The 13263-nt window shown below is 42.6% G+C and overlaps 1 protein-coding gene across 1 annotated transcript in view; it reads left to right on the plus strand.

Moving 5' to 3' along the window:
* Positions 1-12993, plus strand: part of LOC144591247 (putative voltage-dependent N-type calcium channel subunit alpha-1B) — a gene marked incomplete at both ends in the record, with an annotated part of 56066 nt that extends 43073 nt beyond the window's left edge. The window contains 2 exons of the mRNA XM_078395525.1: positions 11787-11865; positions 12833-12993. Coding sequence (XP_078251651.1) covers positions 11787-11865; positions 12833-12993 — 240 coding nt within the window. The remainder of the gene's footprint in view (positions 1-11786; positions 11866-12832) is intronic.
* Between the last annotated feature and the right edge of the window lie 270 nt (positions 12994-13263).

Below are 13263 nucleotides of genomic sequence, written 5' to 3' on the forward strand. Positions count from 1 at the left end.
AGAAATCAAGGGCTACTTAATTCGAAAGAGCATGACAATCAGCCTCCATACTGTCCTAGTCCTGGCTAGAAGTTGGATTTGGGGAAATCCATCTGCCCGCAGTTTTCATGCGTGAACATACAACTTGTGATTGGGGGCATGTGTTCAGTATTTGAAGAGTCAAGAGAGCCAAGAGTGTTTTATTGGCATATATCCTGAAATGGAACAATGAAATTCTTACCTGCAGCAGCAGCAGCACAACAACTTTGTAAATTCGATACTCAATAGTTAATATAATAAACAAATTTTAAAAAAGAAGTTCAATAAGTTAAAAACCCAGTAGAAGTTATCCATACGTCACTTATCCATATTCTCCAGAGATGCTGCCTGACCCACTGAGTTACTCCAGCACTTTTATATCCTTTTGTGTAAACCAGCCACTGCAGTTCCTCGTTTCTACCCTCTAAATACTTAATTTCCAAGGAATATCATCTCTTTTCATGCTGCAAGTAGGTTAGATGTTGCTTTGCAATCAAAACATACCAAGGAAATGTGGATTAAAAAAAACGTTTTACTCAGTCAAGTTTGGATCTTGTGTTCACTAGTGGTATCAACTATTGCCTTCAAAAGAGAATTGGGAAGGTACTCGAGAGAATGGTCTGCAGGGTGAAGAGGATGGAACCAGGGAATGGCACTGATGAGATTGTTCCTGCGTTCACTCAATGGGCTGAATGGCTTCCATCTGTGCAAAATGATTCAACGATCCTTGACATATTTAAAAACAGAAATATTTCCCTCAATCAAATGAATGGTTTGAATGTTCTTTGTGAAAAATCCCTCAGATGATCAAACTGAGGAATGGGCAGTGTGGCTGTGGTGTGAACTGTTCTGGTGCTGAGGCTCAGACAGCTGAAGGTTATATGAGCTAGTGCTGCCTTATTGTCACAACCAGCCGACCTTGGGTCTTTCTGGGAATTGTTTACAACGAGGAGCTGAATTTTGAGTAGCACTCTTGCATATTCTGAGGTCAATCCTCCACAATCCCAGTGAATCTCGGGTGAAGGACACAAAGTTGTTTTCCCCATCACCTTGCGTTGTGTTCAAACTCAAATGAAAAGCCCAGTGTTCCCAGCCAAATTATCACCCAATCCCAAAAGTAACGAACTCCCTCACGAACAATGAAAGAAATCAATGTTTAATCTTTTTTAATCTGTTCCTTTCTGACTTGTAACTGATTGTTTCTTTTTTCCTTTCGCTCCTCAATGCGTGAACAGGAGTTTTCTCGGGTAAGAATATCTTTTAAGTCTATGTTAATGTTAACATGGGTGTGACCACTGTGCGTTTAAACACACTGAGTTGTGAGTGAATGAGTAAATAATGTGTTAAATGCTTTAAAAAAATCATTTTTCACACTCTGCAGTTCGACAGCACAAAGTCTACTTCTGCTCGCAAGTTCATTAGTCAATGTGAGATGAAATCTGTTGTACACGGTGCTGTCAGGAATGTGTGAGCTCTTTGGTGAAAATGAATTTAAAAGACCATAATTAAATTGTGCGTTGGTCATCTGAATTCTTCCGATCTCTTATTTATATTTATTATTTTATTACTATATTTATTATTATTATATGAAATTATATATATAGAATAATACATAGATACATAGACAATAGGTGCAGGAGTAAGTCATTCGACCCTCGAGCCAGCACCACCGTTCAATGTGATTATGGCTGATCATCCACAATCAGTACCCCGTTCCTGCCTTCTCCCCATAAGAGTATCTCTCTTTTGAATGCATCCAGTAAATCGGCCTCCACTGCCTTCTGAGGCAGAGAATTCCACAAATTCACAACTCTGTGTGAAAAAGTTTTTTCTCATCTCAGTTCTAAATGGCCTACCCCTTATTCTTAAACTGTGGCCCCTGGTTCTGGACTTCCCCAACATCGGGAACATGTTTCCTACATCTAGTCCAATTCATTAATAATTTTATATATTTCTATAAGATCCCCTCTCATTCCAGTGAATACAAACCCAGTCGCTCCATTCTTTCATCATATGACAGTCCCGCCATCCCGGGAATTAACCTCTTGAACCTACGCTGCACTCCCTCAGTAGCAAGAATGTCCTTCCTCAAATAATGTCAATAAACACCAAAATATAGGTTTGGGAAACAATTTGGCAGTTTTAATATTGATTTTTCAGCACCAGTACGGTAGAATTAATGGGAAATCAATTTAAAGCACTTCACATTTGCAATGTTTTCTTTAAAAAAAATGAGTTCCAAATGAAACCATCGTATATTAGACTTGGTAATTTTTACACTTTCCTCATTTCATGATGTCCAAACCAGGAGGAATGATGTTGGAACCATTTCAATTTATATTGTATAACGCACTTTAAAGATGGAATATATTATCCAATGGAAGGAATTTGTTGTAGTATTTTCTTTCATAGAATCTGAATCTGTGGCTGGTAAAGCTGCTGCCTTACAAGTCCAGTAACCCGGGTTCAATCCTGTCTGTGTGGAGTCTGTACATTCTCCCTGTGACCTTGTGGGTTTCCTCTGGGTACTCCAGTTTCCTCCTGAATTTGAAAATATGTGCATTAGTTGGTCAATTGGCCACTCAAAAATTTCTCCCTGTGTTTGTGTGTGTGTGTGCGCGCGTATGTGCGTGTGTGTGTGTGTGCGCGCGCGTTTGTGCGTGCGTTTGTGCGTGTGTGTGTGTGTGTGTGTGATTAGAATCTGAGCAGTTGATGGATATGTGGAGAGGGTAAAAATAAGATTAGCGTATGCAGGGTGCTTTGTAGTTGGTGTGGACTCAGTGAACCAAAGGACCCGTTCCCATGCCGTTTAGTGAAATGAATGAGAGTGTGAGTGTGGTGATGTTGTTGGTTATGATTCAAACCAAAAGATGAAAGGAATAAGCCATTACATAGCGACTGATGGTGGCTACCGGAACTTATCCTGGTAATCAGTTATCCAGCAAACATCTGAAGAAGTGTCTCAACCCGAAACTTCACCCCTTCCTTCTCTCCAGAGATACTGCCTGTCCCACTGAGTCACTCCAGCATTTTGTGTCTAGACAATTCTGGCAGTGTATTGTAGGTTAGGGGTAGTAAAACCCCTAGAAAGGAAATGGTGGTGGTGGTAAGGCCCTTCAATATATCTGTGCTGAAAGCACTCAGTCTAATAGGTGCATATCTTTTCAAATGCTGTCTGAGCTACAAAATACTCCTCCAAATATGATACAAACAATTCATCCAATCTATACAGTCAACACCAGCTCCCGCACGACTGTTCCCCAGCTTTTTTCCATTTCAAGTTGTATTAGTAGGTGCCTATCAATTTCCCCCTTGGAAGTTATCATTGATACTGTAAATGACCACAGTTTTAAATCCCTTTCGTCCTTGAACCATCTTCTACTGGGTACAGCTTTCCTCTATCTAAGCCAGTCATGAACACGTGCATATAGAAACATAGAAACATAGAAAATAGGTGCTGGAGGAGGCCATTTGGCCCTTCGAGCCAGCACCGCCATTCATTGTGATCATGGCTGATCATCTACAATCAGTAACCTGTGCCTGCCTTCTCCCCATATCCCTTGATTCCACTAGTCCCTAGAGCTCTATCTAACTCTCTTTTAAATTAATCCAGTGAATTTGCCTCCACTGCCTTGTGTGGCAGAGAATTCCACAAATTCACAACTCTCTGGGTGAAAAAGTTTCTTCTCACCTCAGTTTTAAATGGCCTCCTCTTTATTCTTAGACTGTGTCCCCTGGTTCTGGACAACCCAACATTGGGAACATTTTTCCTGCATCTAGCTTGTCTAGTCCTTTTATGATTTTATACGTCTCTATAAGATCCCCTCTTGTCCTTCTAAACTCCAGTGAATACAAGCCTAGTCTTTCCAATCTTTCCTCATATGACAGTCCCTCCATCCCAGGGATTAACCTTGTGAACCTATGCTGCACTGCCTCAATATCTTTCACATCTCCTTCCATGAACATATGGCTGAACTCATTCTTTCCTGGAGCCCTTGTAATGAACTCGTTTCCTTCCCTGGGACCTTCCCGGGGTACACAACGTATAGAAAAGACAGACAGGTGGGCAGAGGGGGTGGGGTTGCTCTGCTGGTAAGGAATGATATTCATTCCCTTGCAAGGGATGACATAGAATCAGGAGATGTTGAATCAGTATGGATAGAAATGAGGAATTGTAAGGGTAAAAAGACCCTAATGGGAGTTATCTACAGGCCCCCAAACAGTAGCCTCGACATAGGGTGCAAGTTGAATCAGGAGATAAAATTGGCGTGTCGCAAATGTAATGCTACGGTGGTTATGGGAGATTTCAACATGCAGGTAGACTGGGAAAATCAGGTTGGAAATGGACCCCAGGAAAGAGAGTTTGTAGAGTGCCTCCGAGATGGATTCTTAGAACAGCTTGTACTGGAGCCTACCAGGGAGAAGGCAATTCTGGATTTAGTGTTGTGTAATGATCCTGATCTGATAAGGGGACTAGAGGTGGCCCTCTAATCAAAATTGATTGGAAGGAGGCCCTAGCAGGGAAGACGGTAGAACAGCAATGGCAGGTATTCCTGGGAATAATGCAGAGGTTGCAGGATCAATTTATCCCAAAGAGGCGGAAAGACTCTAAGGGGAGTAAGAGACACCTGTGGCTGACAAGGGAAGTCAAGGACAGCATAAAAATTAAGGAGAGGAAGTATAACATAGCAAAGAAAAGTGGGAAGACAGAGGATTGGGACTCTTTTAAAGAGCAACAAAAGTTAACTAAAAAGGCAATACGGGGAGAAAAGATGAGGTACGAGGGTAAACTAGCCAATAATATAAAGGAGGATAGCAAATGTTTTTTTAGGTACGTGAAGAGGGAAAAAATAGTCAAGGCAAATGTGGGTCCCTTGAAGACAGAAGCAGGGGAATTTATTATGGGGAACAAAGAAATGGCAGACGAGTTAAACCGTTACTTCGGATCTATCTTTACTGAGGAAGATACACACAATCTCCCAAATGTTCTAGGGGCCGGAGAACCTAGGGTGATGGAGGAACTGAAGGAAATCCACATTAGGCAGGAAATGGTTTTGGGTAGACTGATGGGACTGAAGGCTGATAAATCCCCAGGGCCTGATGGTCTGCATCCCAGGGTATTTAAGGAAGTGGCTCTAGAAATAGTGGAAGCATTGGAGATCATTTTTCAATGTTCTATAGATTCAGGATCAGTTCCTGTGGATTGGAGGATAGCAAATGTTATCCCACTTTTTAAGAAAGGAGGGAGAGAGAAAACGGGTAATTATAGACCAGTTCGTCTGACATCAGTGGTGGGGAAGATGCTGGAGTCAATTATAAAAGACGAAATTGCTGAGCATTTGGATAGCAGTAACATGATCATTCCGAGTCAGCATGGATTTACGAAGGGGAAATCATGCTTGACAAATCTACTGGAATTTTTTGAGGATCTAACTAGGAAAATTGACAGTGGAGAGTCAGTGGATGTGGTGTACGTCGACTTTCAGAAAGCCTTCGACAAGGTCCCACATAGGAGATTAGTGGGCAAAATTAGAGCACATGGTATTGGGGGTAGGGTACTGACATGGATAGAAAATTGGTTGACAGACAGAAAGCAAAGAGTGGGGATAAATGGGTCCCTTTCGGAATGGCAGGCAGTGACCAGTGGGGTACCGCAAGGTTCGGTGCTGGGACCCCAGCTATTTACGATATACATTAATGACTTAGATGAAGGGATTAAAAGTACCATTAGCAAATTTGCAGATGATACTAAGCTGGGGGGTAGTGTGAATTGTGAGGAAGATGCAATAAGGCTGCAGGGTGACTTGGACAGGTTGTGTGAGTGGGCGGATACATGGCAGATGCAGTTTAATGTAGATAAGTGTGAGGTTATTCACTTTGGAAGTAAGAATAGAAAGGCAGATTATTATCTGAATGGTGTCAAGTTAGGAAGAGGGGATGTTCAACGAGATCTGGGTGTCCTAGTGCATCAGTCACTGAAAGGAAGCATGCAGTTACAGCAGGCAGTGAAGAAAGCCAATGGAATGTTGTCCTTCGTAACAAGAGGAGTTGAATATAGGAGCAAAGAGGTCCTTCTACAGTTGTACCGGGCCCTGGTGAGACCGCACCTGGAGTACTGTGTGCAGTTTTGGTCTCCAAATTTGAGGAAGGATATTCTTGCTATTGAGGGCGTGCAGCGTAGGTTCACTAGGTTGATTCCTGGAATGGCGGGACTGTCGTATGTTGAAAGGCTGGAGCAATTAGGCTTGTATACACTGGAATTTAGAAGGATGAGGGGGGATCTTATTGAAACATATAAGATAATTAGGGGATTGGACACATTAGAGGCAGGAAACATGTTCCCAATGTTGGGGGAGTCCAGAACAAGGGGCCACAGTTTAAGAATAAGGGGTAGGCCATTTAGAATGGAGATGAGGAAGAACTTTTTCAGTCAGAGAGTGGTGAAGGTGTGGAATTCTCTGCCTCAGAAGGCAGTGGAGGCCAGTTCGCTCTCTTTCTTTTTCTCTCTCACTCTTTCTCGCTCTCTCTCGCTCTCTTTCTCGCTCTCTCTTGCTCTCTTTTTCGCTCTCTTTCTCGCTCTCTTTCTCGCTCTCTCTCCCCCTCTCTCTCTCTCTCTCTCTTCCTCTCTCTCCCAATCTCTCTCTCTCTCTCACTTTCTCTTCCTCTCATTCTCCCACTTTCTCTCTCTCCTTCCCTCTCTTTATGAATAATCTATCTGTTATCTCACTTGGATTTAAATTTCAGAATTAATTATTCTCCACTGCACAGTTTCTAGCCAATAAGTGACCTTTCAAAGGTGAAGTGTATTTACTTGTACGTTCTCCCCGTGACCTGCGTGGGTTTTCTCCGAGATCTTCGGTTTCCTCCCACACTCCAAAGACGTACAGGTATGTAGGTTAATTGGTTGGGTAAATGTAAAAATTGTCCCTAGTGGGTGTAGGATAGTGTTAATGTGCGGGGATCGCTGGGCGGCACGGACTTGGAGGGCCGAAAAGGCCTGTTTCCGGCTGTATATATATGATATGATATGATATGACTGTATCATTTTATATGTTTCTTCACCAATGAATTTGCTGGTTAATATACAATTATATTGTTGATCTGGTTAAGGCAATCTATTGCTACCTATTAAACTTTGCTTTTGTTTATATTTGCCCAAAGATATTGCAGCAGAATTAACAGTGCTCAGCACTATTTGTGCACAAATCAGCAGCAGCTCGCGGCAAAGAGATACAGTGTACCTCCTGAATTATAGATCATTAAATTGCTGACCAAATTCAGTAGGGTAGCATCTTGGTTAAATTACTCAACTGCATATGCCTGGAGGATGGATACAGGCACTTGAGTTTGAATCCCACCATGACAGCTGTGGGACATGAATTCCAGTTCCTAAATAAATCTGGAATTAAATTGCTTGCATCAGCGATGGTTGCTTTCCCTCTCTCTCTCCATCCCCTCCGCATTCCCAGTTCTCCCACCAGTCTTACTGTCTCCAACTACATTCTATCTCTGTCCCGCCCACTCCCCTGACATCACTCTGAAGAAAGGTCTCGACCCGAAACGTCATCCATTCCTTCTGATTACGAGGAGTCAATGTGGCCTTGTGCAGGGTAACTTTTTCTTCACCAACCTGATGGGGTTTTTGAGATAATAACTAAGACAAGGCAGTAGACGACATCTGCATTGGGCTTCAGCAAGGCTTTGGACAAAGTTCCACACTGTAAGCTGGTCCATATAGTTGGGGAACATAGGATCCAAGGAAAAAGCGCAAAGTGCTGGATAACTCAGCGGGTCCGGCAGCATCTCTGGAGAACATGGATAGGTGACGTTTCAGGTTGGGACTAAGAGTCCTATCCACGTTACCTATCCATGTTCTCCAGAGATGCTGTCCAACCCACTGAGTTACTCTAGCACTTTGTGTCTTTATCTCTGTAAACCAGTATCTGCAATTCCTTGTTTCTACAAAGCATGTAAATGAGGCGACTTCTTCGGATGCACTTTAAGGACTGAGAAAGGAAATGTATGTAAAATTGCCCTGGGAATGGGGAGGCAGAGGATAGTGGTGGAGGTTGTTTGTTTTGACTCGATACCTGTACTGTGTGGTGTACTGCAGGGATCAGTACTTGCAAAGCTTTGAGCGAGAAACATGATAGAATTACCACACAGGCATTTCTATTCCAGTTTTAATTATTAGACTTACTGATGCTTTGGTACTTATGTTTGAAATCCATCAAAAATCAAGTGTGTGTAAAGAGCAGTGGGTGAATTATGTGTAAGGCCATAAAATGAATAGTTTATCACCATAATATGCATTCTAAAATGTATAAGTTCACCTTACGAGTAGGTGCTCAGCTCTTCAGTACTTAAATCACTGAGTATGTGTTATTGATCTTAATGGCTGCTTCAGTATGTTTACAACTGATGTACAAGGCTACATATTTACTGGAGTCCTTGTACTTTTCAACACTTCTCAATCCTAACATAACACAGGCTAAAAATCGATTCTTTGGAATTCTCTCCCTGACCCTTTCCACATTGAAGAAAAGAAGACACAAAATGGACTAACTCAGCTGATCAGGCAGCATCCCTGGAGAACATGGATAGGTGACGTTTCGGATCGGGGGCCTTTTTAAGGTGGTGCATCTATCCATGTTCTCCATGCTCCAGCATTTTGCGTCTTTTTTTTCTAAGCCATTTTGTAAAGATCTCACTTACTTTCTCTGGCTGGAGCCATAAATTTCAAAACTTTCTGCTAATTATATTTCCATTTCCAGCAGTTACCTGCAGCTTTTTGATCTTTCTGTGTCCGTCTGATATTGCCATTGCATTCATGATGAACTACTGAATCGACTTAAAAGCAAAGAAGTAACAATAGCCTTTGTGGGGAACTCAAACTGCTGGCCCAGGAAGCGGTGAGGAATGGTAGCATTGCAACAACTTGTCATGGGATCAATATTCAGGGGCAGCCAAAACATCTTGCTGCAAATTCACAGGGAGAGAGAGATGTCTCAAAGTGCCCTGCGGACCACCCAAGGAAAAGGGCATTAATGAGTGTGTCAGGTTAGTGGTGAGGCAAGAAGGAAAGGAAGAGTTTAGTGAGGGGGTTTTTTTGGAAAGAAAGGTGAGAGATAGTGTGACAGAATGAAATATGGAGACAATTCTGAGCATTGAGTGGGATCCGAACCAAGTGAATTAATGTCATTCAGCTGCGAAGATTGCACAGATTTACGTGGATGTTGCCAGTACTCAAGGGCCTGAGTTACAGGGAGAGGTTGGGAAGGCTAGGACTTTATTCCTAGGAGCACAGGAGGCTGAGGGGATGATCTTATACTGTAGATGTGTATAAAATCATTAGGGGAGTAGATATGGTGAATGCACAGTCTTTTCCCCAGGGGAGGGGAATCGGAAATAAGAGGACATGGGTTTAATGTGAGAGGGAAAAAAATTAATTGGCAACTGAGAGGCAACTTTTTTCACTCAGAGGGTGGTGAGTCTGCCAGAGGAGGTTGTTGAGGCAGGTGCTACCAGCTTTTGAAAGACATGTAAACAGACACATGGATAGGAAAGGTTTGGAGGGATATGGGCCAAACGCAGGCAAATGGGACTAGCTTAAATGGGCATCTTGGCCAGCATGGACGAGTTGGACGAAGAGTCTATTTCCATTCTGTGTGACTGTATGATTCTTTAACTGCCTGGGAATTCATAGAGGATTGAACCATTCAGAGCCAAGGGAATGTATGGGCTAATAGAATACCCTTAACTGATAATGACCAGAACAGTAAAACTTGCAATGTGTACCACTGTGATTGATGTGTATGTTAACTTTTATGTGGTTGTGTGTCTTGTTGCTTTTCACTTAGTTTGGCTGTATGGTAACTCAAATTTCACTGTACCTTAATTGGTACATGTGACAATAAACTGACCTTGAAACCTTGAAGTTATGAGGGGCATTATTACAAAATGATGAGTGTCCATAACCAGACACTATAGTTTAAGGCGAGAAAAAAGGACATTTAGAGGGGATATAAAGAAGAATTATTGTCAGCAGGCAATAGTTGCAATCTGGAATGAGAGGATGGTGGAGGCAGAAACTCTCCCAATGTTTGACGAAATATCTAGTTAAGCTCTTGTATCACCAAGGCACAAAAGGTTATGGATCAAGTGTTTGCTGAAGAGTAACTGCAGTCTCTTGTGTCTCCGGGTTTCTGAGTAATGTGTATTTAAGGAGAAAGAGAGAGAGAGAGAGATGAAGGGTCCAGGCCAGAGAATATGTAAACGAGCTAAAGCACCGGCTCTAATTTGCTGCCTGACCTTTGTTCCTGTTGTTTTATTGTGGGTGACCGCGAGTATCATTCTTTTCCCTCGCTGTATTTTAGCTGCCTTGCAAAGAGCTGTATTATAGTCTAAACTTCAGATATACATGAGCAATTGCTGTGCCAAACTATTAGATTTTTTTGTTGACCAGCTTTTTTTTTTAACAGAAGGCTGTGGAGGCCAAGTCAATGGATAATTTTGAGCTAGAGTTAGATAGATTCTTGATTAGTACAGGTGTCAGGGGTTATGGGGAGAAGGCAGGAGAATGGGGTAAAGACAGCACAGGATAGATCAGCCATGATTGAATGGCGAAGTAGACTTGATGGGCTGAAAAGCCACATTCTGTTCCTATCACGTATGAATTGATGTTCTATCTCTGCGTGGAAAGCATCCTCACACCCAAACCCCCCCACGTTCCTGTAGTCCACTTGGCACCAGACATTAACAGATCACAGTGGTACGTCTGGATGGCCGATAAGGGTCAGGACGTACAAGAATAGTGGCTGCCAGAACCTGCTCCATGTCAGGTGGAATGATGCTTAGGGGATGCAGATGTGTGAATGATTTAGGACTAATTGAGATTGAGTGATTATTTAGCATTAGGGATGATTTCTGTGCCTGACTGTAGTGAGTTTGGACCCAAGTGGCCAAAGCTGTTGCTGTGTACCATCTTTGGTATCTCAGAGGCCTGGTGACATACTTGGAGCACAACGTGACTGGTATAAATTCATGTTCATAAGTGATAGGAGCAGAATTAGGCCATTCGGCCCATCAAGTGTACTTCGCCTTTCAATCATGGCCGATCTATCTTTCCCTTCTAAACCCATTCTTCTGCCTTCTCCCCATAACCCATGATATCCTCGGTATCATCCACCTGCCTCCGCTGACATCGATTTCCTGCCTTTGTATTTGTACTATTTATATGTAACAACCCTCCACCCACTAAAGTTTTTAATTGGGGAAAAAAGCAGTATGTGTTTATGAGGCGATGTTGCTGTTGTTTTTGTCGTCTGCTCTGTTGCCTTCCTCTGTGCCGTCTCACACACCAAAGCTTGCAGAAGCAAGGGGTCTTGGTGCCTGAGATAGACACAAAGTGCTGTAGTAATTCAGCGTGTCAGGCAGCATCAGAGGGAGATGAAGGATGGATGACGTTTCAGGTCGGGGCCCTTCTTCAGACTGTACCAGAAGGGGAGCCTGCTCTTCCCTTGTCCTATCACTCCCCCCACTCTATATACTCAATGTCTTCGCTGGTGGGTTCTACTTGTGATTATCATCTAGTTTATTCCTGTTACAGAGGATTGAATTCTAATCCATGTAAAACCTTTGCAATACAATCTCCACTTGACGTTGAGTGTCCGGGGGTCTGTGCATTAAAACAGGCCTGGCCATGCAGCACAAGTGCGTTCAGTGGCTTTGCATTCAATGATGGTTAACTCCGACCCTTTATTTGTCAGTGGAACCAAAGGGAAGGACCTCAACACCATTAAGTCGCTGCGGGTTCTCCGGGTCCTACGGCCACTGAAGACCATCAACGTCTGCCCAAGTTAAAGGTACTGACTTGTACAATTATTGTGCTTTTGCAAAGATATCTTCCGGGAAAACCTGCTTAGTAAAATTAAAATAAAGCTTGAATGCTTCCTTCCTACAGTAGTCTGGAAAGCCACCTGCTTGTTTGTAGTCACATTTTTTTCATTCCACAAATATATGAAGCTGTAAAAAGCTGGAGTAACTCAGCAGGACAGGAAGCATCTCTGGAGAGAAGGAACGGGTGACGTTTCGGGTTGAGATAACTTCTCTCGACCAGAAATGTCACCCATTCCTTCTCTCCAGAGATGCTGCCTGGCCCGCTGAGTTACTCCAGCTTTATGCGTCGATCTTCAGTTTAAACCAGCATCTGCAGTTCCTACCCACACAATAAATATATGAAGCTGATTTTCTTCAAATTCAGGCTGCATTTCTATTTCATTGGATACCTCCTTTACAGCCTATAGATGGCAGAGAATAGTACCTATTCTGTTTGTAACTGAGCTAAATAATTTACACTCCGCAAAAACGAGATATCAATCCACCTTTTTCAAAATATCTGTAGCCCCCCTCTTGGGAGATTCTAACTTAATGATCTTTGAATGAGACTGCCTGCTTTGCATGTTACTCCTCAGTGCCACAATTGTCGAAAAATAAAGTGTTGGTATATTCCTGACAGCCAGAACAATTTAGGCATTCAACGAGAGTGGGTAATGTTGTCACAATGATGTTCCCTAACATAACATTCCCTAACAATGTTCCCTATCATATAGATGGAAATATCTATTGGCAATTCCTCAGAGAGTGTTGTCTGTAAAACTTGGGTCCTTAAACCTCACGATAATCACAACAGATACCGACTTTCCTGTAATAAAAATCTCAATGCGACTGGATGTTGGCAATGAATTTGCTAGTTTAGTCTTGTTTGCGATTTTTTTGTTTTGTTATCATCTGACTCAATGTGTGTTTCCTTCAGGCTGTCTTTGACTGTGTGGTGAACTCCCTGAAGAATGTCCTGAACATCCTCATCGTTTACATGCTCTTCATGTTCATCTTCGCTGTCATTGCCGTGCAGCTCTTCAAGGGTAAATTCTTCTACTGCACTGACGAGTCCAAGGATTTGGAAAAGGATTGCAGGTGAGACGCGTCAAGTGGACGTGACAGGCAGGAATCAGAGTGAAGATCGGGAGGCAATATTTGCACAATATTCCCCCTCGGATAGTTCAATGATTCAATGGTTCTTTGTTGTCACTTATGCACTGCACAGTGAAATTCCTTTTGCATAGCTCACGCATGCCCGAGTTGCCACATTTTAGCACCATATACCTGTACAGGATTAATAAACCTGAATGAAAGTCACTTTGTCAATTGTTGGATACACATGAGGCTGATACCAGGACAGGTTAC

Source organism: Rhinoraja longicauda, unplaced genomic scaffold (assembly GCF_053455715.1).
Source record: "Rhinoraja longicauda isolate Sanriku21f unplaced genomic scaffold, sRhiLon1.1 Scf000755, whole genome shotgun sequence".
Taxonomy (NCBI): domain Eukaryota; kingdom Metazoa; phylum Chordata; class Chondrichthyes; order Rajiformes; family Arhynchobatidae; genus Rhinoraja; species Rhinoraja longicauda.